Source organism: Ornithorhynchus anatinus, chromosome 2, assembly GCF_004115215.2.
Source record: "Ornithorhynchus anatinus isolate Pmale09 chromosome 2, mOrnAna1.pri.v4, whole genome shotgun sequence".
NCBI lineage: Eukaryota > Metazoa > Chordata > Mammalia > Monotremata > Ornithorhynchidae > Ornithorhynchus > Ornithorhynchus anatinus.
In genome coordinates, this window is record NC_041729.1 from 62,329,521 (window position 1) to 62,354,385 (window position 24,865).

The 24,865-nt window shown below is 50.1% G+C and overlaps 1 protein-coding gene across 1 annotated transcript in view; it reads right to left on the reverse strand.

The window, feature by feature from the left end:
- The window catches only part of CACNA1H (calcium voltage-gated channel subunit alpha1 H), a gene marked incomplete at its 5' end in the record, with an annotated part of 219,303 nt that overhangs the window by 85,856 nt on the left and 108,582 nt on the right, over nt 1-24,865 (reverse strand). Inside the window, 2 exons of the mRNA XM_029057244.2 lie at nt 7,007-7,325; nt 11,924-12,083. Coding sequence (XP_028913077.2) covers nt 7,007-7,325; nt 11,924-12,083 — 479 coding nt within the window. The remainder of the gene's footprint in view (nt 1-7,006; nt 7,326-11,923; nt 12,084-24,865) is intronic.

Sequence of the window (24,865 nt, forward strand, 5' to 3'; positions counted from 1 at the left end):
ACATTTCACTCTGCTGTCTGGATTGATTTTCTAAAGAAATGTTCAGCTGACATCTCCCTACTCCTCAAGGACCTCCAGCAGTTGCCCACCTACCTCCTCTTTTAACAGAAACTCTTTACTATCAGCTTTAAGGAACTTAATCACCTTTCTCCCTCCTGTCTTCCCTCACTGATATCCTCCTGGCATGTTCACCTCGCTCATCTAATACCAAACTACTCACTGTACTTCAGTCAAGCCTATCTCGCAGCTGACCCATTGCCCATGTCCTCTCTCTGGCCTGGAACTCCCTCTTCATATCCAACAGACAATCATTCTCCCCACCATTAAAGCCTTATTAAAATCCCATATTCCAGAGGCCTTCCCCAGCTAAGCCCTCACTTTCCCCTTACACTTGGATTCGCACTCTTTATTCTCCTCACTCCCACGGTACTTATGTATGTATCCGTAAATTATTTTCATATCCGTCTCCTCCTCTAGACTGTAAGCTCCCTGTGGGCAGGGAATGTGTCTACCAATGTGCCTACTCACTGTACCTCAATCTTGTCTATCTCGCCTCCAAATTTTTGCCCACATTTTGCCTCTGTCCTGGAAAGTTCTCCCTATTCATATCCAGCTATCACTCCCCCCACCTTCAAAGACTTACTGAATGCACCTCTCCTCTAAGAAGTCTTCCCCAACTAGGACCTCATATTTATTTAGTCTCCCCTTCTAACTGTAAGCTCGTTGTGGGCAGGAAATGTGTCTACCGATTCTATTACATTATACTCTCCTAAGTGCTTAGTTCAAGGCTCTGCACACAGCAACCACTCAATAAATATGATGGATTGACTGATTGATTGATCTCCAAAGCTGCACAGAGCCTCTCGCAGTGTCACTTGACACCTCTTCCCCACTCCTCAGACCCTTCCAAAGCTGCTCCCTCCCACCAGCACAAGCAGACACTCCTGACTGTAGGCTCTCGGGTCTCCACTGTCTCTCTCTCCATCTTACCGATTGGGTCTCTTGGGCCCCCCCACTCCTCTGCTCACTCTCTTTCTTCCTCCCAAGTGCCCCCTACTTAGCCCAGAGGCTGGCTTTCCTTCCTGACTGCTGGGGATTTGGGGGCAGGTGGGGCCTTCCAGGGGATGGGCCCCAAAGAGTGGCAGAACAGAGGAATGTCATGTTGGGGACAGCCTCAGTGGGAGCCTCTCAGGTTTGTCAGAGGGCCGGATTGACCGGTGCTCTGCAGTCCCCCAAGTTGGCCTGCATGGCCGGAGCCTAGCTAGGACTCTGCCTGCTCCAGATCAGCTCTCCCAGAATGAACAGCTTGCTCTCTGTTTCATTATCTCATCTCACCTCCATCCGTGAATCCACATCCTATGAGCTCCCAGAAGACTGACCTGCTGTGGGCTGTGGGCTGACCGCACACCAGACACAACTGGTGTTGGTGCCTCACAGGAGAATGGAGGCTCCCAGAGGGCAAGGATTGAGTCTTCCAACTGTGACCCCAGTGCTTAGTACATGTTCTGCACTCATTAGGTGCTCATTCAATTCTGTTGCCTAGTCAGGTGTGCACCCTGAGGCTCGGCCAGATTTGCAGGCAACACCGAGCAAAAACATGGAAACGTCCTGTTTGGAGGAGGACCGAGTGGAAGGAACAGCAAGTACCAAGGAGTGCGCCCCCACAGACCCCCAGCCACCAGCTTCCAGTCCACCCGCCCCCCCCCCCCGCTCGGGCCCGGGGACATTGCGCTCCCCTTCTCGATCCTGGGGACATTATGCTCCCCTTCTCGGCCCCAAGGACATTGTGTCCTCGGGGGACATTGTGTCCCCCTGCTCGGGCCCGGGGACATTGTGCTCCCCAACCGCTCCCCCACTCCGCCCGAGGTGGCCATTTTGGGAAGCCCCCACTCTGCCTGAGGCGGCCATTTTGGGAAGGCCTCACTCCCTCTTCCCTCTTGAGGTGATTCATCTCTCCCGCCCCCGCCCCGGGCGACGACGTCCTTGTTCTCACCACGTTACCTTACCTTAGCCGCCGCCCACGGCCGCCACCCACCCCGGACAACCTCAGGGCCCCCCCCGCCGCCACAGGGTTATTTGGTCATGAGCTCTGGGACTCTCTCGGCCGCTGGCCGCTTGACTTTGAGTCTGATCGGGTAGGGTCGGCTCGTCCCCCGACCCTGGTCATCGCCTGCTTATTAACACTATTGTAGTGTGCCTTACTGTAGCATGTTGCTATATTTGCGATCTCGCTTTTTATTGTTTATTGTCGTCAGACTTTGAATTTGATCAGGTCGCCCCTTAATCGAGTCTACCCCCGACCCTGATCATCACCCCTTTTATTAACACGACTATATTGTATCATACTGTATCATGTTGCTATATTAGCACTACTGTATTGTATCATACTGTATCATGTTGCTATATTACCGATTTCGTTTATTACTGTTTATTGTTGTCAGTGCTGCCACCCACCTCTCTGGCCTCGCCATGTCCCTCCTCCCCCCCTCCCCCTCCCGCCCCTTCCTATCCTCCCCTTCCCCTCTCTCGCTCAGCTCTTTCCCGCTCTCTCCTCTGTCTCCTCCCCCCTCCTCTCTCCCGCCCTAGAACCCCACTTTACCAGCGCTACCCCTCTTCCCCCTTCCCCTACTCTTCCCCCCAGCAAACCCCCCTTCACCCCCTCCCCCCTTCTCTCTTCTCCACCCATGCCCCATCCCAGTCCTCTTGTCCCACCGCCACCCCTCATCCCCCTCTCCCCGTCCAGGGCCCCGCCACCTCCTTCCCATCCAAACCCTCCCCTCCCCCCGCCCTTCCCCCCCCCCTCCCCTTGCACCCACAGCTACTTTCAAGTGTGGCCTCTGGAACCCCCGCTCTATTACAGGCAAGCTACCTTTCATCCATGACCTTTTCCTCTCCCGCTCTCTCCTCCTCCTCGCCCTTTCGGAAACGTGGCTCTCTCCCGAAGACACGGTCTCCGCCGCCGCTCTCTCCAGCGGAGGCCTCTCCTTCTCCCAGTCCCCCAGACTCACCGGTAAGGGAGGAGGCGTCGACTTCCTCCTCTCACCCCGTTGCCGCTTCCGCACTATCCCTCCTCCCCCCTCCCTCTCCTTCCCCTCCTTCGAAGCCCATATCATTCGCCTCTACCACCCACTCCAGTTACTTGTCGCCGTCATCTACCGCCCTCCCGGTCCCACCTCCGACTTCTTCAACCACCTTGACCCCTTTCTCACCTTCCTTCTCTCCTTCTCTCTGCCCACTCTGATCCTCGGAGACTTCAACATCTATACGGATGTACCCGACGACTCCTCTGCCGCCCGCCTGCTATCCCTCCTCGACTCTGCCGACCTCCTCCTGCACCATACCGCGCCCACTCACCGACTCGGTCACACCCTCGATCTCGTCATCTCCTACCGCTGCACTATCTCCTCCCTCACCAACTCTGAAATCCCTCTCTCTGACCATAACCTTCTCACCTGCCTCATCTCTCACACTCCCTCCCCCTGCAAATCTTCGCTACTGCCCCACAGAGACCTCCGCTCTCTCGATCCCATCCGTCTTTCCAATAGCATCTCTCCTCACCTTGCCGCCCTGTCCTCTCTTCCCACTCTCGACGAGCGGGTCTCCGCTCTCAACTCCACCCTCTCTACTCATCTCGACTCTCTTGCCCCCCTTTCCCTCCGCCGCTCTCGCTCCACTAACCCACAGCCCTGGATCACCTCCTCCGTCTGCCTCCTACGCTCCTATGCTCGAGCTGCTGAGCGCTGCTGGCGAAAGTCCAAGCACCAAGCCGACCTCACACACTTCAAATTTATCCTTTCCTGCCTTAACTCTGCCCTCTCCTCCGCCAGGCAAAGCTTCTTCTCCTCCCTCATCGACACCCATGCCCGTCACCCCCCGCCGATTGTTCCGGACCTTTAACTCTCTCCTTAGGCCCCCTGTTCCTCCCCCTCCCCCATCTCTCACCCCCAATGATCTGGCCACCTATTTCCTCACGAAAATCAACACGATCAGGTCTGAGCTCCCCAAAGTCACCCCTCCGCCTCTCCCCTCCCCCCCAACAACCCCCTCCCCTACTTTCCCATCCTTCCCTGCAGTATCCTCAGAGGAGATCTCCTCCCTCCTCGCAAGTGCCACCCCCTCCACCTGCGCCTCGGACCCCATTCCCTCTCACCTTCTTAAAACAATCGCCCCTGCCCTCCTCCCTTCCTTAACTTCTATTTTTAACCACTCAATCTCCAAGGGCTCCTTCCCCTCTGCCTTCAAACATGCCCACGTCTCCCCCATCCTAAAAAAACCCGCTCTTGACCCCACTTCCCCCTCCAGTTATCGCCCTATCTCCCTACTACCCTTCCTTTCCAAAATCCTAGAACGAGTCGTCTACAATCGATGCCTAGAATTCCTTAACTCCCATTGTCTCCTAGACCCCCTCCAATCTGGCTTCCGTCCCCTCCACTCTACCGAGACTGCTCTCTCTAAGGTCACCCGTGACCTCCTTCTTGCCAAATCCAATGGCTCCTACTCCATTCTGATCCTCCTTGACCTCTCTGCTGCCTTTGACACTGTCGACCATCCCCTCCTCCTCCATACCTTATCTCACCTTGGCTTCACGGACTCTGTCCTCTCCTGGTTCTCCTCTTACCTCTCTGGCCGATCATTCTCCGTCTCCTACGCTGGAGCCTCCTCCCCCTCCCATCCTTTAACTGTTGGAGTTCCTCAAGGGTCAGTTCTTGGCCCTCTTCTGTTCTCCATTTACACTCACTCCCTCGGTGAACTCATCCGCTCTCACGGCTTTGACTACCATCTCTACGCAGATGACACGCAGATCTACATCTCTGCCCCTGTCCTCTCCCCCTCCCTTCAGGCTCGCATCTCCTCCTGCCTCCGGGACGTCTCCACCTGGATGTCGGCCCGCCACCTAAAACTCAACATGAGCAAGACTGAGCTCCTCATCTTCCCTCCCAAACCCAGTCCGCTCCCAGACTTCTCTATCACCGTGGATGGCACGACCATCCTTCCCGTCCCGCAGGCCCACAATCTCGGTGTCATCCTTGACTCGTCCCTCTCGTTCACCCCACACATCCTATCCGTTACCAAGACCTGCCGGTTTCACCTCTACAATATCGCCAAGATCCGCCCTTTCCTCTCCACCCAAATGGCTACCTTACTATTACGGGCTCTCGTTATATCCCGGCTAGACTACTGTGTCAGCCTTCTCTCTGACCTCCCTTCCTCCTCTCTCGCCCCGCTCCGGTCTATTCTTCACTCCGCTGCCCGGCTCATCTTCCTGCAGAAACGATCTGGGCATGTCACTCCCCTTCTTAAACAACTCCAGTGGTTGCCTATCGACCTCCGCTCCAAACAAAAACTCCTCACTCTAGGCTTCAAGGCTCTCCATCACCTTGCCCCTTCCTACCTCTCCTCCCTTCTCTCTTTCTACCGCCCACCCCGCACGCTCCGCTCCTCTGCCGCCCACCTCCTCACCGTCCCTCGGTCTCGCCTATCCCGCCGTCGACCCCTGGGTCACGTCCTCCCGTGGTCCTGGAACGCCCTCCCTCCTCACCTCCGCCAAACTGATTCTCTTTCCCTCTTCAAAACCTTACTTAAAAATCACCTCCTCCAAGAGGCGTTCCCAGACTGAGCTCCTCTTCCCCCTCTACTCCCTCTGCCATCCCCCCTTTACCTCTCCGCAGCTAAAGCCTCATTTTCCCCTTTTCCCTCTGCTCCTCCACCTCTCCCTTCCCATCCCCACAGCACTGTACTTGTCCGCTCAACTGTATATATTTTCGTTACCCTATTTATTTTGTTAATGAATTGTACATCGCCTTGATTCTATTTAGTTGCCATCGGTTTTTACGAGATGTTCTTCCCCTTGACGCTGTTTAGTGCCATTGTTCTTGTCTGTCCGTCTCCCCCGATTAGACTGTAAGCCCGTCAAACGGCAGGGACTGTCTCTATCTGTTGCCGACTTGTTCATCCCAAGCGCTTAGTACAGTGCTCTGCACATAGTAAGTGCTCAATAAATACTATTGAATGAATTGAATGAATACAACTTAACCTGGGAGACTACGGCACCTGATTTATTCACGGGGAAAGAGCTGGGGCGGTGGGTGTGGAATTTAGGGAAAGGGCCGAGAACGCCTTATTAGATGAGAGTTAATTTGTGGGGCGAGCTGGTACAACCAGCAGAGGTAGTAATAACAATAGCAGTAGTAGTAACAGCAGCAGCAGTAGTGGCAGTAGAAGCAGTGGGAGTAATATTGGTAGCCTAGTGGCAGTGCAGCCTAGTGGAAGGACATGGGTTTTAAGGTTGACTCTACCACTTGCCTGCTGAGTGACCTTAGGCAAGTCACCTAACTTCTTTAAGCCTGTTTCCTCCTCTGACAAATGGAGATTCAATACCTGTTCTCCCTCCTCTTTAGACTGTGAGCCCCATGTGAGGAAGAGACTGGGACTGACCCAATAATCTTGTACCTCCCCCAGAATTTAGCACAGTGCTTGGCACAGAGTAAACCAAATGTCACCATTATTATTATCATTGTTATTAGCCATAGCACTTATAAAACACCCACTTAGTTTGATGCATTGCAGTAGGTGTTAGGGAGGTATGGGATAGTACAGTGAAACATCCCCTCCCAAGAAGGAGCTCCCAGTCTACAGGTGATTGGGGGGCGGATGGGCGCAGTTTAGCCTGATGGGGGGTTCTCACTGTCATAAAATGAAAATGGGGGTCTCCTCTGTGTTGGTGTACTCATCGAATACATGGGGATGGAGGGTGGCAGTGTAGGGGGCCAGAGGGAGGCTCCCGGAAACCGGGAAACACAGACCTGCTTTGGGAATGGCCACCCCCCAAGGGAAGAGGCCAGAGGGCACGGGGAACAAACATAGACCAGCCAGAGATCGAGGCTGGTCCCACTCTCCTACAAGTTCTGCCCAAGCACTCAGAGCAAGGCTCCACCTCAGCAAGGAGCTTGGCCAATTAGCTGACCCAAGCGATGTGGGATAGGTGGACCGGATGGGTGGGCCTTACCTGGAAAATGGCAATCCAGGCATAGCCGATATTGTCGAAGTTGATGGCACCGTTGTGGGGGTTGACGTCGCCAGTCCTGCAGACATTGTAATACTGGTTCCAGTTGACACAGGCGTGCCGGGAGACTGTGCCTGGAGGGGTGCCCTGTGGGCCGGGGGCCTCCCCGATACTCAGGTTGCACTCCAGGCGTTGCTCCTTCCAGCGGGGAATGCCAGAGCACTTCTGCATGCCGTTGTCCCGGTGGGCCGAGCAGATGTACGGGTTCTCCTCCCCATCCTCTGGCTGGTAGTACGGCTTCAGAAATGTCAGGTTGTGGCTCCTGGGATGGTGGTTAAGAAGGGGTGTCAGGCCTGCGCCCCTTCCTCCCTCACTCATCAATCAGTGTTATCGACTGAGCACCTACTCTGGGCAGAGCACTGTGCTAAGCACTTGGGAAAGTACAATAGAGTTGGTAGACGTGATCCCTGGTCTCAAGGAATTTACATTCTAGCAGGGGAGACAGACACTAACAGAAATGATTGATAGGGCAAGTGGCAAGGTGTAAGGATCTGAACATAAGTCATTGTGATGGTAGCAGTAGCAGTAGTAATAGTAGCAGTATTAGCAGCAGGAGCAGTGGCAGTAGAAGCAGTAGGAGTAATAATGGTAGCCTAGTGGCAGTGTGACCTTGTGGAAAGAGCACAGGCCTGTAAATTGAAGGACCTGGGTTCTAATCCTGACTCTGCCATTTGCTGGAGATGGGTGGGGAGTGGGGGGTAGGGGGCGGAGGGGGGGAACGGGACAGGCTTTCGTGTCTGGAGTCAACTGGCATCCCCCATTCAGGTGGAAGCTCCATGTGGGTAGGGAAGGTGTAACTTCTTTGTTTGGTAATTCACAGGTGTCCTCCAATAGGGCACTGCCCCAGTTGAGATACTCTCATCATCATTTATAAATAGCATTAGTCCTATCACTCTTACTGTCATCAATAAATGGCATTAGTCCTACAGCTCTCATCATCATCATCAATAAATAGCATTAGTCCTACCATTCTCATTATCATCATCACTGACATTTAATGAGCACCTCCTGTGTACTCAGCACTTGGGATGCCATAGAGGTAGGAGTCATGATCCCTGCCTTGGAGGGACTGACAGTCTAGTGGAGGAGGTTACAGCTAAGTCAACAGGGTTAGATGGGAGCATTAGCCCTCAACTGGAGGCTCCACTGAAGCTTATTATCCTCTCCAACAGTAGTAGTAGCTGCAGTAACATTAGTAGTAGTTGTAACAAGTAGTAGAAGCAGTGATAGTAGTAATAGTAATAGCAGTAGAAGTAGCGGTAATAGCAGAGTAATAGTAGAAAGTATTAGCAGTAGTAACAATAGTAGCAGGGTAATAGTAGAAGTAGTAGTAGTAGTTGTAACTTTAGATTTAGGGACTGTGTCCATTTTAATAAATTTGTATCTTCCCCAGTGGTTAGAATAGTGCTTGGCACATAGTAAGAGTTTAAGAAATACCATAATTAATTAACAAATACCATCATTAATTTCTTAATTAGGAGTAGCATTTATCAAGGCCCACTTGGTGCAGAGCACTGTACAGAGACACTGCAGGAGCTTGTCACACCCCACCCCTCATCGTGGCTCCCAGGACCCACCTCCTTTAGCGGCCCACTACATAGGCTGCCTTCTCCAGGATCTCACCCCACCTAGCCTCCACATCACCAGAAGCCTCCGATCGGGTCCGTCCCGACCACTCCAGTGGGATGGAGAAAGTGGCAGTAGCCTGGCGCCGCCCACAGAGAACCTCAGGAAGATGGTGGCAGCTTCTGCTTCAGTGCTTACTGTGGCCACGGTGGCGACTGTGGGCCCTGAGCCCTGAGAAGCCTAAAATTCTGCTCCTGTAGCCACTGCTCCCTACTGATCTTTGTTTTTGCCTTTCTTAGTCTTTTTTTGTCTTAATGTTTTCTTTCTTCTCTATCTGTTGCCATTCATTCATTCATTCAATAGTATTTATTGAGCGCTTACTGTGTGCAGAGCACTGTACTAAGCGCTTGGAATGTACAATTCGGCAACAGATAGGGACAATCCCTGCCCAATAACGGGCTTACAGTCCCCTCTCCCTTTCTTATTTTTAGACTGTGAGCCCTCGGAGAGACAGAGACTGTGTCTCATTCTCACTTATTTATTTTCTCCAGGGCTTAGTACAGTGCTCTGCACAGAGTAAGCACTTATTAAATGCCATTAGACTGTTACCACTATATGAGCTGTTGAACTGCAAGACCGCTGGACTGGAATCTAGAGACTCAGGTTTGAATCTGAACTCTTTTACCTGCCTGGTGGGTGACCTTGGCCAGGTCATTTGAGCTCTCTGCACCTGTTTCCCTATCTGCGAAACAGGGATATTATGACCTGCCTTTCTCCTGACCTGCTGGGGTTGTTGTGAATGGGCATGTGAGATAAGAAGTGTGAGAGCCTTTGGGGAATAAAAGCACTATACAACAACCAAGGTATCACTGAGACTAAGAATGAAGAAGGGATCTGCGCCCTGTCCTCAGGGAGCTTATGCTCTATGAGGGGTGATGTCCTATCACTGAGGGTCCTGGAGAGGCTCGAGGGTCATTGTAAACCCCTCTATACTGGCACCCCACAGGAAACGGAGGGAGGAACACCCAGCCAAAGAGGAGAAGAAAGACAGCCAGGTGGAAAAAGCACCAGGGGACCTGGGTTCCGAGCTTGATTCTGCTATGCAATCTTGGGCTTCACTTTGCTGGGCCTCAGTTCCCTCATTCATTTATTCAATCATATTTATTGAGTGCTTACTGTGTACAGAGCACTGTACTAAGCGCTTGGAAAGTATAATTCAGCAATAAAGAGAGACAATCTCTGCTGACAACAGGCTTAAAGTCCTCACCTATCAAATGGAGAGGGAGTCCTGGAAGAGAACTTTGGGAGGTGGGCAGCAGGCTGGAGTGGGACCTCCAAGGTAGAGCTCAGAGACTGCCCACTCCCCCAGGGCCTTGGGGCGATGATGCATCACCTTCACCAACTAAACCCTCATTCCCTTTACCCACACTCCCCTCCAACTTTGCACTGGACTGTGTATCCCTTAAGCATTTTGATACTCATCCCACCTCCACAGCAAGTCCTTATACTCTATTTCCTTTATCTGTAATTTCTTTTAATGTCTGTCTCCCCCTCTAGACTGTAAGCTCCTTGAGGGCAGGGATCGCATGTATGTAATGTACTTTCCCAAGTGCTTATAACAGTGTTTGGCAAAATAATAATAATTGTGGTAGTCATTAAGTGTTTACTCTGTGCCAAGCACTGTACTAAGTCCTGGGGAAGATAAAAGGTAGTTGAGTTGGACCCACTTCCTGTCCCACTTAGGGTTCACAGTCTTTATCCCCATTTCACAGATGACATAACTGAGACACAGAGAAGCTAAATGACTTGCCTAAGTTCACACTATAGACAAGTGGGGGAGCTGGGATTAGAACCCAGGTACTTCTGACTCCCAAACCTGAGTTCTATCCACTAGGCCACACTGCTTCTTTAAAGTGCTTAATAAATGCCATCGGTTGATTGATTGTTCTATGCACAGTAAGTGCTCAATAAATATGACTGATTGGTTGATTGAATAAATGCTACTGACTGATACAGGCCATTCAAGGAAAGAGAGGTGAGCATCCTGGGCTGCCCAGTGGGAGTGCTGCCTGAGAGCCATGGGCTGAGAATGGCCACTTTGGAGCCAACATTGGATGCTCCAAACTGTACATGAGTGGAGTGGGCAGTGGTGTGGATGGGGTGGCTTGGGACATGGCTAGCATCCCTGGACCATGGTGCTGGAGGTGCTGTGGCAGAGCCCTGGCCCGGGTGGCACTGCAGGGCCCAACTTCATGCCCCTCCAGGCAAAGCCAAAACTTGGGCCACTCCCCACCCCACCTGTGGACACTTCCTGGCTCAGGGCCCCACGCCCACGCTGTGAGCCCCTGTAGTTGACTCCAGTGCAGAGGGGTCATTGTTGGACATGGACCGTACCCACCAGGGTCCCCCGCCTCCTGACAGGACAGACTCAGCCACCTGGACCACCCCCCAGATGACCCCCAGCTATTCTCCTTCGCCCTCTCCCCATGGGTCTATCCTCTCTGTCCTCTCATGACCTCAAGCAGGTCCCAGTTCCCACCACAACCACGGCCTCAGCCATCCTGCCCCTGACAGCCCCAGCCATGCTCCCCCACGGCCCCTCAAGAAGATGTCCATGGTGTCAGAACATCTTGACCTGGATCTGGCTGTATTTACTCTTTGAAGGAAGGGCTGGAGAGGAGGAGGATGTTGAGTCTGGACCCTCCAAGACCACAGACCCACCCTGTGGGACTCAAGCAGTCTGGAAACCATGCAGATGACAGAGAGCAGGAAGTGTGCTCTAAGGGGATAATAATAATAATGTTGGTATTTGTTAAGCGCTTACTATGTGCCGAGCACTGTTCTAAGCGCTGGGGTAAACACAGGGGAATCAGGTTGTCCCACGTGGGGCTCACAGTCTTAATCCCCATTTTACAGATGAGGGAACTGAGGCCCAGAGAAGTGAAGTGACTTGCCCACAGTCACACAGCTGACAAGTGGCAGAGCTGGGATTCGAACTCATGAGCCCTGACTCCAAAGCCCGTGCTCTTTGGCAGGGGGCAGAGGACTGGGGCAGGGACAGAACCAGGAAGTGGGGTGGGAAGTAATAGGTGGAGGACAGGGAAAAGGGGGCTAGGGCAGGGGGCAAATGAGTAGGGCACTGGGGCAGGTTCAGGGGCCTTGGCAGGGCCAGGGTACAGCAGTCAGGGGGCAGGGGTAAGGGCAGGGGGCAGCAGGCAGGAAACAGGGAGAGGGGTAGGGGGTAGGGGGCAGGGGGCAGGGGCATGAGCATGGGCTGGCAGTGCTCAGCGGTACCTGGCAGTGTCGCTGTCGAGGAAGCACCTGTTTCTTAGCAGGCCAGCCCACAGCTGCACCGCGACGACACCGAAGACGAAGAAGACGAAGCAGCAGAGCAGCAGCACATTCCCCAGCATTGGCAGTGTGTCCAGCAGCAGTGTCACCAGGATCCGCATGCCTGAAGGTGGGCGGAATGAGAAGGGCCGCAGAGGGGGAGAGCGCCAGGAGGGACACCCATGTTACCAAGCCGGACAGAAGGATGGATAATAATAGTAATAATAATGTTGGTATTTGTTAAGCGCTTACTATGTGCTGAGCACTGTTCTAAGTGCTGGGGTAAATGCAGGGTAATCAGGTTGTCCCACATGAGGCTCACAGTCTTAATCCCCATTTTGTTGATGAGGAAACTGAGGCACCAAGAAGTGAAATGACTTGCCCAAAGTCACACAGCTGCCAGGTGGCAGAGGCAGGATTACAACTCATGACCTTTGACTCCTAAGCCCGTGCTCTTTCCACTGAGCCATGCTGGATGGGACAGCCACTCCCCGGCAAGGACTACCCACTTCCTGAGAGGGGGGAAGGAGCACTGCCTGGGGAGACTTTGCCCTCTCACCCCTCAGCTGAGCAAGCCCTCAGTCCCATGGCGGGTGGGGAGGGGGCAACGGCCGAAGGGCAGAGGTCAAAAGACCAAGGACTGACTGAAAGGGCAGAGGAGCTAGATCCAAAAGGTCAGAGGACAAAGGGAAAAAGTGAAGGAGGCCGAGTCCAAAGGGGTAGGGTTAAACAGCCAAGGAAAAAGGTTAAAAGACCAAAAAGACCACATGGAGGGGGAGAAGGTCCAAAGGGTGGCACTGGATGGAGGGCATTCCTGTGGTGGCAGAGATGTCTCTTCCCACTCTTGGAGGTTGGGCGTACACACATATACACCAACTCTCACATACACACACAGACACACTCACACAGGCACACTCATTAACAAACACACACATGCACATACATCCAGAGGCCGCTTAAACTCACTTACACTCAGCAGTCAGGACAGAGCAGGATCTCCAACCAGATCCGGGATTAACACCCCCATCCCAGTCTGGCCCTATCCTGAACTCCCCTCTGGGGATACCTGCCCCCCAGGGACTATTGGACCACAATGCCTAGCTTTCTCCGCTGACCCTCCACCTGCCAGCCAGGATCCAACAAAGCCCTGCCCCTGTGGCCCCAAGTTGAGTGATGGCCAATCTGGGCCATGAGAAATAGCCCTCCTTCTAGGAGCGGGCCTGATGACTGAGCAGATACCTGGCCTACACCATCCACTACACTCTTTCCCAGGGCTGCAGCCAGGGCGGGACAGTGTGACATCAGTCTGCCCTGCCACTGAATCAATCAATCAATCAATCAATCATATTTATTGAGCCCTTACTCTGTGCAGAGCTTTGAACTAAGCACTTGGTAGTGTACAATGTAACATTATTGATAGTCATGTTCCCTTCCCACAGTGTCTAGAGATATTACTGTAAATAAATTACAGATATGTACATAAGTGCTGTAGGGCTGAGGGAAGGGTGAATAATCCAAGTGCAAGTGTGATGCAGAAGGAAGTGAGAAAGGAGGAAATGAGGATTTAGTGAGGGATGGCTTCTTGGAGGAGATATTCTGTTCAGTAGGTTTTGAATAATAATGTTGGTATTTGTTAAGCGCTTACCATGTGCAGAGCACTGTTCTAAGCACTGGGGTAGATACAGGGGAATCAGGTTGTCCCATGTGAGGCTCACAGTCTTCATCCCCATTTTACAGATGAGGTAACTGAGGCCCAGAGAAGTAAAGTGACTTGCCCACAGTCACACAGCTGACAAGTGGCAGAGGCAGGATTCGAACCCATGACCTCTGACTCCCAAGCCCGGCCTCTTTCCACTGAGCCACGCTGCTGCACAAAGATGGGGGAGAGTGATCATCCATTGGCTATGAAGAGGAATGGAGTTCTAGGTCAGAAGGAGGACAAGGGCAAGAGGTCGGCAGTGAGATAGACAAGATCAGGTAGTGAATAGGTTGGCATTAGAAAAGCAAAGTGTGAGGGTTGGGTTGTAGTAGGGAATCAAAGAGGTAAAGTAGGAGGGAGCAAGGTGATTGTGTGCTTTAAAGTTGATGGTAAGGAGTTTGATGTCGAGGTGGATGGGCAACTACTGGAAGTTCTTGAGGAGCTGAGAAGCATGGACTGAACATTTTTGGAGAAAAATGACCTGGGCACCAGAATGAATTCCAGACTGGAGAGGGGAGAGACAGGAGGCAGGGAGGTCAGTAAGGAGGCTAATGCAGTAATGCAGGTGGATTAAGGTAAATGCTTGGATTAACATGGTAGCAGTTTGGATGGATAGGAAAGGGCAGACTTTAATGATGCTGTGAAGGTTGAACCAACAAGATTTGGGGACAGATTGGATATGTGGGCTGAATGACAGAGACGAGCTAAGGATAACGCTAGGATTACAGGCTTGTGAGCCAGGGAAAATGGTGGTGCTGTCCATCGTATAGGGAAAGGCAGGTGGAGGGCAGGGTTTGGGTGGGAAGATGAGGAGTTCTGTTTTGGACATGTTAAGTTTAAGACAGGGATAACCTGAAGGCAGTAGGAAATGTGAGACTGTAGAGAAAGAGAGAGGCCGGAGTGGAGATGTAGATTTGGGAATTATTTTGCATAGAGATGGTAGTTAAAGGTGTGGGAGCGAATGAGTTCTTCAAGGGAGTGGGAGTTAGATGGAGAATAAAAGGGCACCCAGATCTGGGCCTTGAGAGACTTCTACAGTTAGTGGGTGGGAGGCAGAGGAGGAACCCACGAAAGAGACTGAGAAGGAGCAGCCAGAGAGATAGGAGGAAAAGCAGAAGAGGATAGTGTCTATGAAGTCAAGGACAAGGGAGTGGTCCACAGTATTAAAGGCAGCTGAGAGGTTGAGGAGGCTTAAGATGGAATAGAGGCCTTTGGATTTGGCAAAAAGAGATCATTGGTGGCATTTCCAATGGAAGGAAGGAGCGGAAGTCAGACTGGAGGGGATTGAGGAGAGAATTGGAGGAGAGGAAGTGGAGACAGCAGATGTAGACAATTCTCTCAAGGAGTTTGGAGAGTAATAGTCAGAGGCAGAAGAGGAGAAAACTGGAGGGAGCCATGGCATCCAGGGAGGATTTTTTTAGGATGGGGAGACATGAACATGTTTGAAAGCAATAGCGAAGACCTTCTCCAACCTGAGATGGTCCTCTCTTATCTTCAGAGTCTGTCGCTGGACTGGTACAGGGGCAGGACCTCAGACTGTGTGACACTGTTCTTCCCCTAGATTCTCCAGCCTGAGATGATCCTCCGACCACCCCGGGATCTGACCCCCAGCTTGTGCTTAATTAATTGATGAATTAGCAGTATCTGTTGAGTGCTTACTAAGTGCCAGGCACTGTACTAAGCAGTGGGTGAAATACAAGTTAATCAGATTGGACACAATCCATGTCCCACATGGTGCTCACAATCCTAATCCCCATTTTGCAGCTGAGGTAACTGAGGCACTGAGAACTTAAGTGACTTGCTCAAGGTCACACAGCAGATAAGTGGTGGAACAAGGATTAGAACCCAGGTCCTGCTGACTTTCAGGCCTGTGCTTTATCCATTAGGCCACACTGCTTCTCAAAGTGTGTCAGAGGGTCAGGGAGACATGAGAACGTTTGAAAGCAGTAGGGAAGACCATCTCCATCCTTAGATGGTCCTCTCTCATCTTCAGGGTCTGTCGCTGGGCTGGTACAGGGGCAGAATCTCAGACTGGGTGACACTGGTTCCCCCCATCAATCCTGGAGTCTGACCCCTGCCTGATACAGAGGCAAGACTTTGAACCGTGTGACATCGGACTGTCCCCCAGCCTCTCTAGACTTAGATGGTCCCCCCAACCCCTGACCCTCAGCTGGATCAGGGTGGGACCTTGGACCATGTGACATCGGTCTGCCCCCAGCCTCTTCAACCTAAGATGGTCCTCATGGTTGCCTGGGTCCAGGGGGAAGTGGGACTCTGAGGTCCAGGGAGCAGTCATTAGTAGGATTGAGGGCAGGGTTAGGATCTTATCTCTTTATCTTCTAATTACCACGATATTTAGCATAGAAAATGTTTAATGTTTAATAGTACCATTATGTTGATGACAACGATGATGATAATTTACTACTACTACTACTACTACTACTACTACTACTACTACTACTATTTATAAAAAGAAGCATAGCCTAATGGTAAGAGTACGGGCCTGGGAGCCAGAGGACCTGGATTTTAATAGAGGCACTGCCACTTTCCCTCTATGTGCCTTTGGGCAAGTCACTTAGCTTCTCTGTGCCTCAGTTTCCTCATCTGTAAAAGTAGAGATTCAAACCCTGCTTTCCTCTCTGTGTAGATTGTGAATCCCATGTGGGCCAGGTACTACATCTGACCCGACAAACTTGTATATGTCGTCAAGAACCAGGATACATTTTTCTGAGCAGGATCAGATAAGAGGAGTAGCATGGCCAAGTGAAGACAGCAGGAGCCTGGGAGTCAGAGAATCTGGTTTCTAATTTTGAATCTTCCAGTTGCCTGCTGGGTGACCCTGGTCAAGTTACTTCACTTCTCTGTGCCTCAGTTTCCTCATCTGTAAAACTGGGATTCAATACCTATTCTTCAGACTGTGAGCCCCATGTGAGATAGGGACTATGTCCAACCTGATTAATTTGTATATACGCCAGAGCCTAGTACAGTCCTTGGCATATAGTAAGTTCTTAACAAGTACCATAATTATTATTGTTATTGCTCCCACTACTGCTAATTATATGGTGTCATCCTTGACTCCGTTCTCTTATTCACCCCACATAGCCAATCCATCACCAAATCCTGTCAGTCTCACCTTCACATCTCCAAGATTCGTCCTTTCCTCTCCATCCAAATCGCTATCACGTTAGTACAGTTTCTCATCCTATCCTGAATGGATTACTGCATCAGCTTCCTTTCTGACCTCCCAACCTCCTGCATCTCCCCACTTCAATCTATACTTCACTCCACTGCCCAGATTATCTTTCTACAGAAACATTCAGGGCATGTCACCCCTCCTCCTCAAAAATTTCCAGTGGTTGCCTATCAACCTCCAAATCAGACAAAAACTCCTCACTATTGGCTTTAAATCTCTCCATCACCTTGCCCCTTCTAACTTCACCTCTCTTCTCTCCTTCTACATCCCAGCCCAAACACTCTGCTCCTCTGATGCTAACCTTATCACTGTCCCTCGATCTCGCCTGTTTCGCTGTCAACTCCTGGCACATGTCGTACCTATGACTTGGGACACCCTCCTTCCTCAAATCCACCATAATCACGCTTTCCCCCTTCACCACCTCCACCACCTCCACCTAGACGCACCTCCTCCAAGAGGCTTTCCCAGGCTAAGCCCCTTTTCCCTCAGCTCCCCCTCCCTTCTGTGTCATCTCGACTCACTCCCTTTGCTCTTCTCCCCCCGCTCCACAGCATTTATGTATATATGAATATACCTGTAATTCTACTTATTTATATTGATGCCTGTTCACTTGTTTTGATGTATGTCTCCCCCCTCCCCATCCCAGACTGTAAACCTGTTGTGGGCAGGGATTATCTCTTTTCATTGCTATATTGTACTTTCCAAGTGTTTAGTGCAGTACTTTGCACACAGTAAGCACTCAATAAATATGATTGAATGAATGAATAATTCTACTACTACTTTTACTACTACCACTAGTAACACTATTACTATTTCTACTATTATATTAATAACTACTCCTGCTGCTACTACCATTTATATTATCTTTATTAATTACTGAGTTTATTAAGGAATTACTATGTACCAAGTGCCAGAACAGATAGAAAATGATCAGATCGGACCCAGGTTTTGCCCCATACTGGGCTCACAGTAGAAATTAAATGGGCTTAAAGTTGAAATTTACTCTCCCCATTTATTACAACCAAGACAATTTCTCCTACTTATATTCCTGCTGCTGGTGACAATAATGGCTCTCTGATCCGGGCTGCCCCTAGTGCTAAGGCCAGCATCTTGTACAGGGTCTTTCAATGTGCCCTCCCACCCCGATAACTGGGGGTCCCACACTTCTGGAGAACTAAGACCCAGACAAGACATCTGGTCTCAACGTTGATGGCATTGCCATCTCCCAGTGCGGCTACCTATTCCTGCTTCCTGTCTACCGGGCAGCCATTAAGTCTGTGGATGATAGTGGATCTCAAACCAAAGGGCTAATAGTAGCCAAACAAGCCAGGCATCAGCAATCAATCCCATCCATCAGTGATGTTAACTGAGCCAGAACCCTAGGCTCTTGGGAGACAACAATCAATAAAACTTGAATACACAGTCCTTGCCCTCCAGGAGGTTACAACTTAAACAGGGAGGTAAAAAGACACATTGTTTTAGAGCAGAGGAAGGAGGAGGAGGAGAAAGAGCAGACCTTTTGACAGTTCCAATAGTGTGTCCTGTACATGGTGTGCCCTCTGTCAAGTTGAATAAATGAATGATTGAATGATGGGTTGTGCTGGCCTCAGTCAAGAGGCTTCAGGGCCTCAGATCTGTGTGGGGATGTTGATTCCAAATGCTCAGGGTCTGCTCAGCACCAATCTGCCCTCATCCCTGCCTTTCAGACTCCTGCCAGGGCCCGGAGCGCCATGAGAGAGGAGGCAGGCGGGGATGCACCCCAGAGGTTTGTATGCCCAGCACCATTTCCGGCCCAAGGGAATGCAGCCCCAGGCTGGTGGTGGGCCAGTTTGGGTAACCCATCCGGCCCTTGAGGTCTCCCCAGCTTACTGTAGCTGGCTGGTCTCTGCCGTTCCCACCAGGTCTGCCCACCATGTGGGAAGTTCTAGATGGGTGTTTGGTCAGAAAACAGCATGGGAAGCAGTGTGGTCAAGTGGAAAGAGCAGGGCCAGGAATCAGAGGACCTGGATACTAATCCCAGCTCCTCCACTTGCCCGCTGTGTGAACTTGGCCAATAATAATATTAATAATAATAATTGTGACATTTGTTAAGCACTTACTGTGTGCCAGGCACTATACTAAGCACTGGGGTGGATACAGGCAAATCGAGTTGGATACAGTCATGGTCCCATGTGGGACTCAGAGTCCCAATCCCCATTTTACAGATGAGGTAACTGAGGCACAAAGAAGTGAAGTTACTTGCCCAAGGTCACATAGCAAACAAGTGGCGGGGCCAGGTTTAGAACCCATGATTTTCTGACTCCCAGGCCCATGCTCTATCCATTATGTCATTTCACTCCTCTGTGCCTCAGTTTCCTTATCAGTAAAATGGGGATTAAATAAATTCCTGCTCTCCCTCTTCCTTACACTGTAAGGCCATGTGGGGCAGCGACTGTGTCCAACCTGGTTATCTTGTATCTACCTCCAGCACTTATTAAGTGCTTACTATGTTCCAAGCACTGTACTAAGTACCACTGAAAAAAACAAACCCACCAGCAGCAGCAGCAGCAGGAACCAAGACCAGAACTAAGGATTACTGACTCCCAGAGCTGGGTTCTTTCCTCCAGACTAACAGCAGGGTGACTGGAGTGGTAGGGGGTTCCAACTTCCTTTTCCTCTTGGAGTTCCATCTTCCTCTGGGTTCTCAAACATTTCTGGCAATGCCATTCTCATGCCCTAAGTGCCATCGAAGGCCAAGTAGGATCTCAAATAAGAAGATTCTCATCCTTATCCTCCTTATCCTTGCCCCTACCCATCCTGGCCAGGGGTAGAGCTCAGCAGAAGGGGAAGACAGGCCCCTGCCCTCAGGGAGCTTTCAACAGCTTCAAATGATTTATTTAATATTATTATTATACTCGTTAAGCACCTACTATGTGTCAATAATAATAATAATAGTGGTATTTGTTAAGCACTTACTATGTGCAGAGCACTCTTCTAAGCGCTTGGGGTAGAGACAGGGTAATCAGATTGTCCCACGTGGGGCTCACATTTTTAAATCCCCATTTTTACAGATGAGGTAACTGAGGCACCGAGAAGTTAAGTGACTTGCCCAAGGTCACACAGCAGAGACGTGGTGGAGCCGGGATTAGAACCCACGACCTCTGATTCCCAAGCCCGGGCTCTTTCCACTGAGCCACGCTGACTATTCGTAGTGCTGGAGAAGATACAGTCCAGGCACAGGTCCTGTCCTACATGGAGCTCACAGTCGAAGGGGGAGAACAGGCATTGAACCCCCATTTTACAGATGAGAAAACTGAGGCACAGAGGAGTTTAGTGATTTGACCAAGGTCACACACCAGGCAATGGCAGAGCTGGGATTTGAACCCAGATCTTCTGGCTTCCAGACCCTTTTCATAAAACCACACTGCCAAATGGCCAGCAGGTGGCAGAATAAGACCATGAGGTGCCAAGGGGAGTGTAGTGATGTGGCCCCAGGCAGATCCTTGATCTGGTAGGCTGTTTGAGGGAGCTAAAACAAAGGGAAATCCGAACAGCTGCTCAGTGAGAAGCCCAAGTGGGAAACTGGCACCGGACACTATGAGTAACAGATGCCACAGTGCAGCCTCTAGACTGTAAGCTCTGGGTGGGCAGGGAGCATGTCTGCCAACTCTGTTGTATAGTTCTTTTAGTACAGTGCTCTGCACACAAGAAGCACTTAATAAATACTATCAGTTGATTGATTGATTGATTATAATTAAGCCCCCTTGGATCCGGACCTGAATACAACTGCGACTGTCTGTGACACTACCCTGTCCACGAGGTCCCTGCAGCAAGAGTTGGTGTCTGCCAACTCTATCGGATAGTAGTACTCTTCCAGGACCTTAGTCTGGTGCTGTGCACAGGGTAAGCGCTCAGTAGATACCATCGATTACTTGGTTGGGCAGGGAATGTGGCCTTTCCCAAGTGCTCCATGCAGTGCCCTGCACCCAGTGGGTGCTCAATAAATACCATTATCATTGGTATTCATGTTCATTTTTTATTTATATGAATTATATTCATACATTTATATATATATTCAGTTAGAAGATGGCTGAATAGATTTTATATAAGCATATACATATGTCTATACACACATACACACACATATTCTCTGACACCAGCCCCTCCAGCCCTTATCTAGACCTGCTCTTGGAACTTCTTTAATCAATCAATCAATTAATCGATGAATGGTGTTTATTGAGTGCTTACTACATATAGAGCACTGTACTAAGAGCTTGGGAGAGAACAACACAAGAGATTTAGCAGACACATTCCTGCTGATAATGAGCTTAGTCTAGGAGGAGACAGTCATTAACATGAATAAACAATTTAAAATGTATTATTCAACAATTCATTCATAAGTGCTGTGAGATTGGGAGTAGGACAAATATCAAATTTCCAAAGGTCATAACCCTAGTGCATAGATGATGCAGAAAGGAGAGCGAACCAGGGAAAGGAGGGCTTAATCGGGAAGGCCTCTTGAAGGCGATGTGACCTATAATGCCTTCTTTCCTGGTGGCATGGGCCATCACTCAGCTGTGCTCCAGGTCTGTAGACTAATTACCTCTGCGGCTCCTCTTTGGGTAGCTGCCAGGACACACCAGTCCTGGGGGATTCTGATGTGCTCAGCAGTTTCCATGGAAACACAGCTCTCCTGTGCCCTCTCATTAAGGGAATCCCTAGGCTTGCTGAGGCTTCGGTAGGAAGGGCTCTCCCTCCCTCCCACTCCCCACAGCCCAGATGCTGCAGGAAGAAACATTTCGGTCTTGGACAGCTAATCTGCCCAGATAAGAAACGATACCCAGGGAGCAGGGGGTGTGGGGGGACTAGAGGGTACCTAGTCCTAATAATAACAAGAATAGCATTTAGTAAGCATGTACCAGTGCTCTGTACAGAGGAAGTGCTCACTCTTATCAATTAATTGAGAAGCAGCATGGCCTAGTTGATAGAGCTCAGGCCTGGAAGTCAGACGGTCATGAGTTCTAATCCCAGCTCCACCGCTTGTCTGCTGTGTGACCTTGGAAATATCACTTCATTTTTCTGTGCCTTGGTTCCCTCATCTGTTAAATGGGGATTAAGACTGTGAGTCCTTTGTGGGACAGGGATTATGTCCAACCTGATTTGCTTGTATCTATCCCAGTGCTTAGAACACTGCCTTGTACATAGTAAGCGCTTAACAAATACCAGGATTATTATTATTATTATATGCTGTAAGCACTGGGATAGGTACACGAGAATCAGCAGATTTTAAATAGGTTCAATAGGGAGGCTGTGGATGTTGAGATGGAATTTGTGAGTGTGGGGGCAGAGGGATGGACAAGATGACTCAGAAAAGCCTATGAAGTCCTAGGGTAAAAGTCAGAGAGCTGGCTCTGCAGCTGCCTTCCTGATCTCCTGGCTCCTCTAGACTGTAAGCTCCTCTAGCTGTAAGCTAGACTGTAAGCTCAATATGGGCAGGGAATGTGTCTGCTAATTCTGTTGTACTGTAGTCTCCCAAGCATTTAGTACAATGCTCTGCACATAGTAAGCACTGAATAAATGCCACTGACTGATTGATTGATTGGCCAGGTATCCTGCCACTTCAGAATCCTAGCTGGGGCACTGAAGCACTCAGACACCCAGAATCCTGGGATGGATTCTGAGTTCCAAAATTCCTGAGGGCCAGATCAGTTTCTTCAGCTAAACTGGGAGATGTATCGATTCCCTATGGAGATAGATTGCTGCTGACCCTGAAGATGCAATTAAAAAAACTAAGCTAACCTCCTTTCTCCAATGGTTTATTTATTTTATCTATTTTTTGGTATTTGTTAAGTGCTTACTCTGTGCAAAGCACTGTTCTAAGCACTGGGGGATACAAGGTGACCAGGTTGTCCCACGTGGGGCTCACAGTTTTAATCCCCATTTTAATAATAATAATAATAATGTTGGTATTTGTTAAGCGCTTACTATGTGCCGAGCACTGTTCTAAGCGCTGGGGTAAACACAGGGGAATCAGGTTGTCCCACGTGGGGCTCACAGTCTTAATCCCCATTTTACAGATAAGGTAACTGAGGCACAGAGAAGTGAAGTGACTTGCCCACAGTCACACAGCTGACAAGTGGCAGAGCCGGGATTCAAACTCATGACCTCTGACTCCCAAGCCCGGGCTCTTTCCATGAGCCATGCTGCTTCTCTACAATTCAGAAGATCAGGGAGGAAGAGTTGAACAAAGATGAGTATGTGTTGATGTGAGGAGAGAACAAGCATGAGACAGAGAAGAAGGCCAAAGGGGAGAGAGACACAGAGAGAGGGCAAAGAGAAGGAGAGGAGAGAAAAAAAGAAAGGGAGCAGAAACAAGAGAAGAAGAGAGAAAAAGGGGAGAAAAGGAGAAAGAATGAGCAATGAGAGAGTGAGAGCGTAACAGAGTGAAAAGGGGAGAGTAAGAGACTGAAAGAGAAAAGAGATGAGAGAGGAGAGAATGAGATGAGAAAAAGAGAAAAGAGCAAAAGAATGAGAGAGAGAGATGGAAAGGGGATCAAAAGAGAGGGAGGAGAGAATAAGAGAAAGGGGAGAGCAGAATGAGAAGAGAGAGTAAGAGAATGAGAGAGAGAGGAGCCGATTTTGCCAGTATCAGGACCTGACAAACATCTGAAACCTGACCTCCCTCCTTATTATTTGAGAAGTCAAAAATTCCAGAATTCCTTACAGTTAGCATTGAGATTTTCTGCCTTCATGCCTGCTAGCTTCCTGCACCTTCTACTCTACAGCTTGTTTCCTGCCTGCAAGGAGCTTACAGAGTAGTGCAGTGAGCAGAGGGCTTGGGAAGAGCAGAGAGAACGTCTTACCAACTCTGGTGTACTCTCCCAAGTGCTTAGTGCAGGGCTTGGTCCACAATAAGGGCTCAATGAACACCACCTGATGACTGAATGTACCTCACTCTTACACCTCAATCCCCTCCCTCTCACTGACCTGCCAGCCTGGAACTCCTCTTCTGACTCACTGGGCGGACTCTAGCTCTCCCCACCTTCAAAGTCCTCCTGAAGTCCCTCCTTAAGCCAACTTCCCCAATTAACTCACAACATTACAAGCTATAACCCCCACCAGTAGTTTCTAGCACATATTCATTGTGCATACCCTCCCTCAGTGCTTACGCCCAAATATATTATCGATTGATTGCACAATCTATTTATTCTGATAACCCGTGTGTCATTATTTTCACAAATGTCTCCCTATTCAAGTGGAAGCTCCATGTGGGCAGGACCCAGGTTTCAAGCTACTATTGGTCTTTCTGGAGTGCTCAGCCCAGTGCCCAATCCCCAGAGAGTGTTCAGTAGGTACCCTTTCTAACTATGGCTACTATAAAATTAATTATTTATTAGAAACTGAATTTAAGCAGTGCAAATGAGTCCCCATGAGAAGGGTCAGAGAAACAAGGAGGGAACAACACCTGAAGCTTTATAAGGCTAAAACCTGAAGGGAAACAAGTTTTATAATGCTGTTTTATCTTCCACAATCTTCCTGAATTTCACCCAGTGTGACAGAAGAGAGGTTCTGTTTTGGTTTGTGGTAAACACCAATCCAACAGCCAAATGTACCACTTCCATGTATGTTTACATGCATCCTCAGCCCTTTTGCATAGATGTTTATTCAACTGTCTATTCTACTGTTTATTCTACCTTCTCTGTTTTCACGTCTGTCTTCCCTACTGGAGTGGATGTTCCTTGTGGACAGGGTTCTTGTCTCGGGACTCTGATGTCCTTTCCCAAGTGTTCAGCACAGTGTCTGGCATCCAGGGGGAGCTCAGTAACTACCATTTCACCATTTCTCCCTCTCTCAGTATTTCCCCTTGAACCAGCGGCAGCAGTCCCCTCCAACTCCCTTTCCCCCAGGTGGTCAGATGAAACCCCAGGGGCTCCCCACCGCCTTCCTACCGTAACCCCCTGAGCTAGGGATTAAGTTTAATTCTCAGCTGAGGCCTTGGTTCCCAGCACTTAGTAAAGTGCTGGGCAAACAGTAG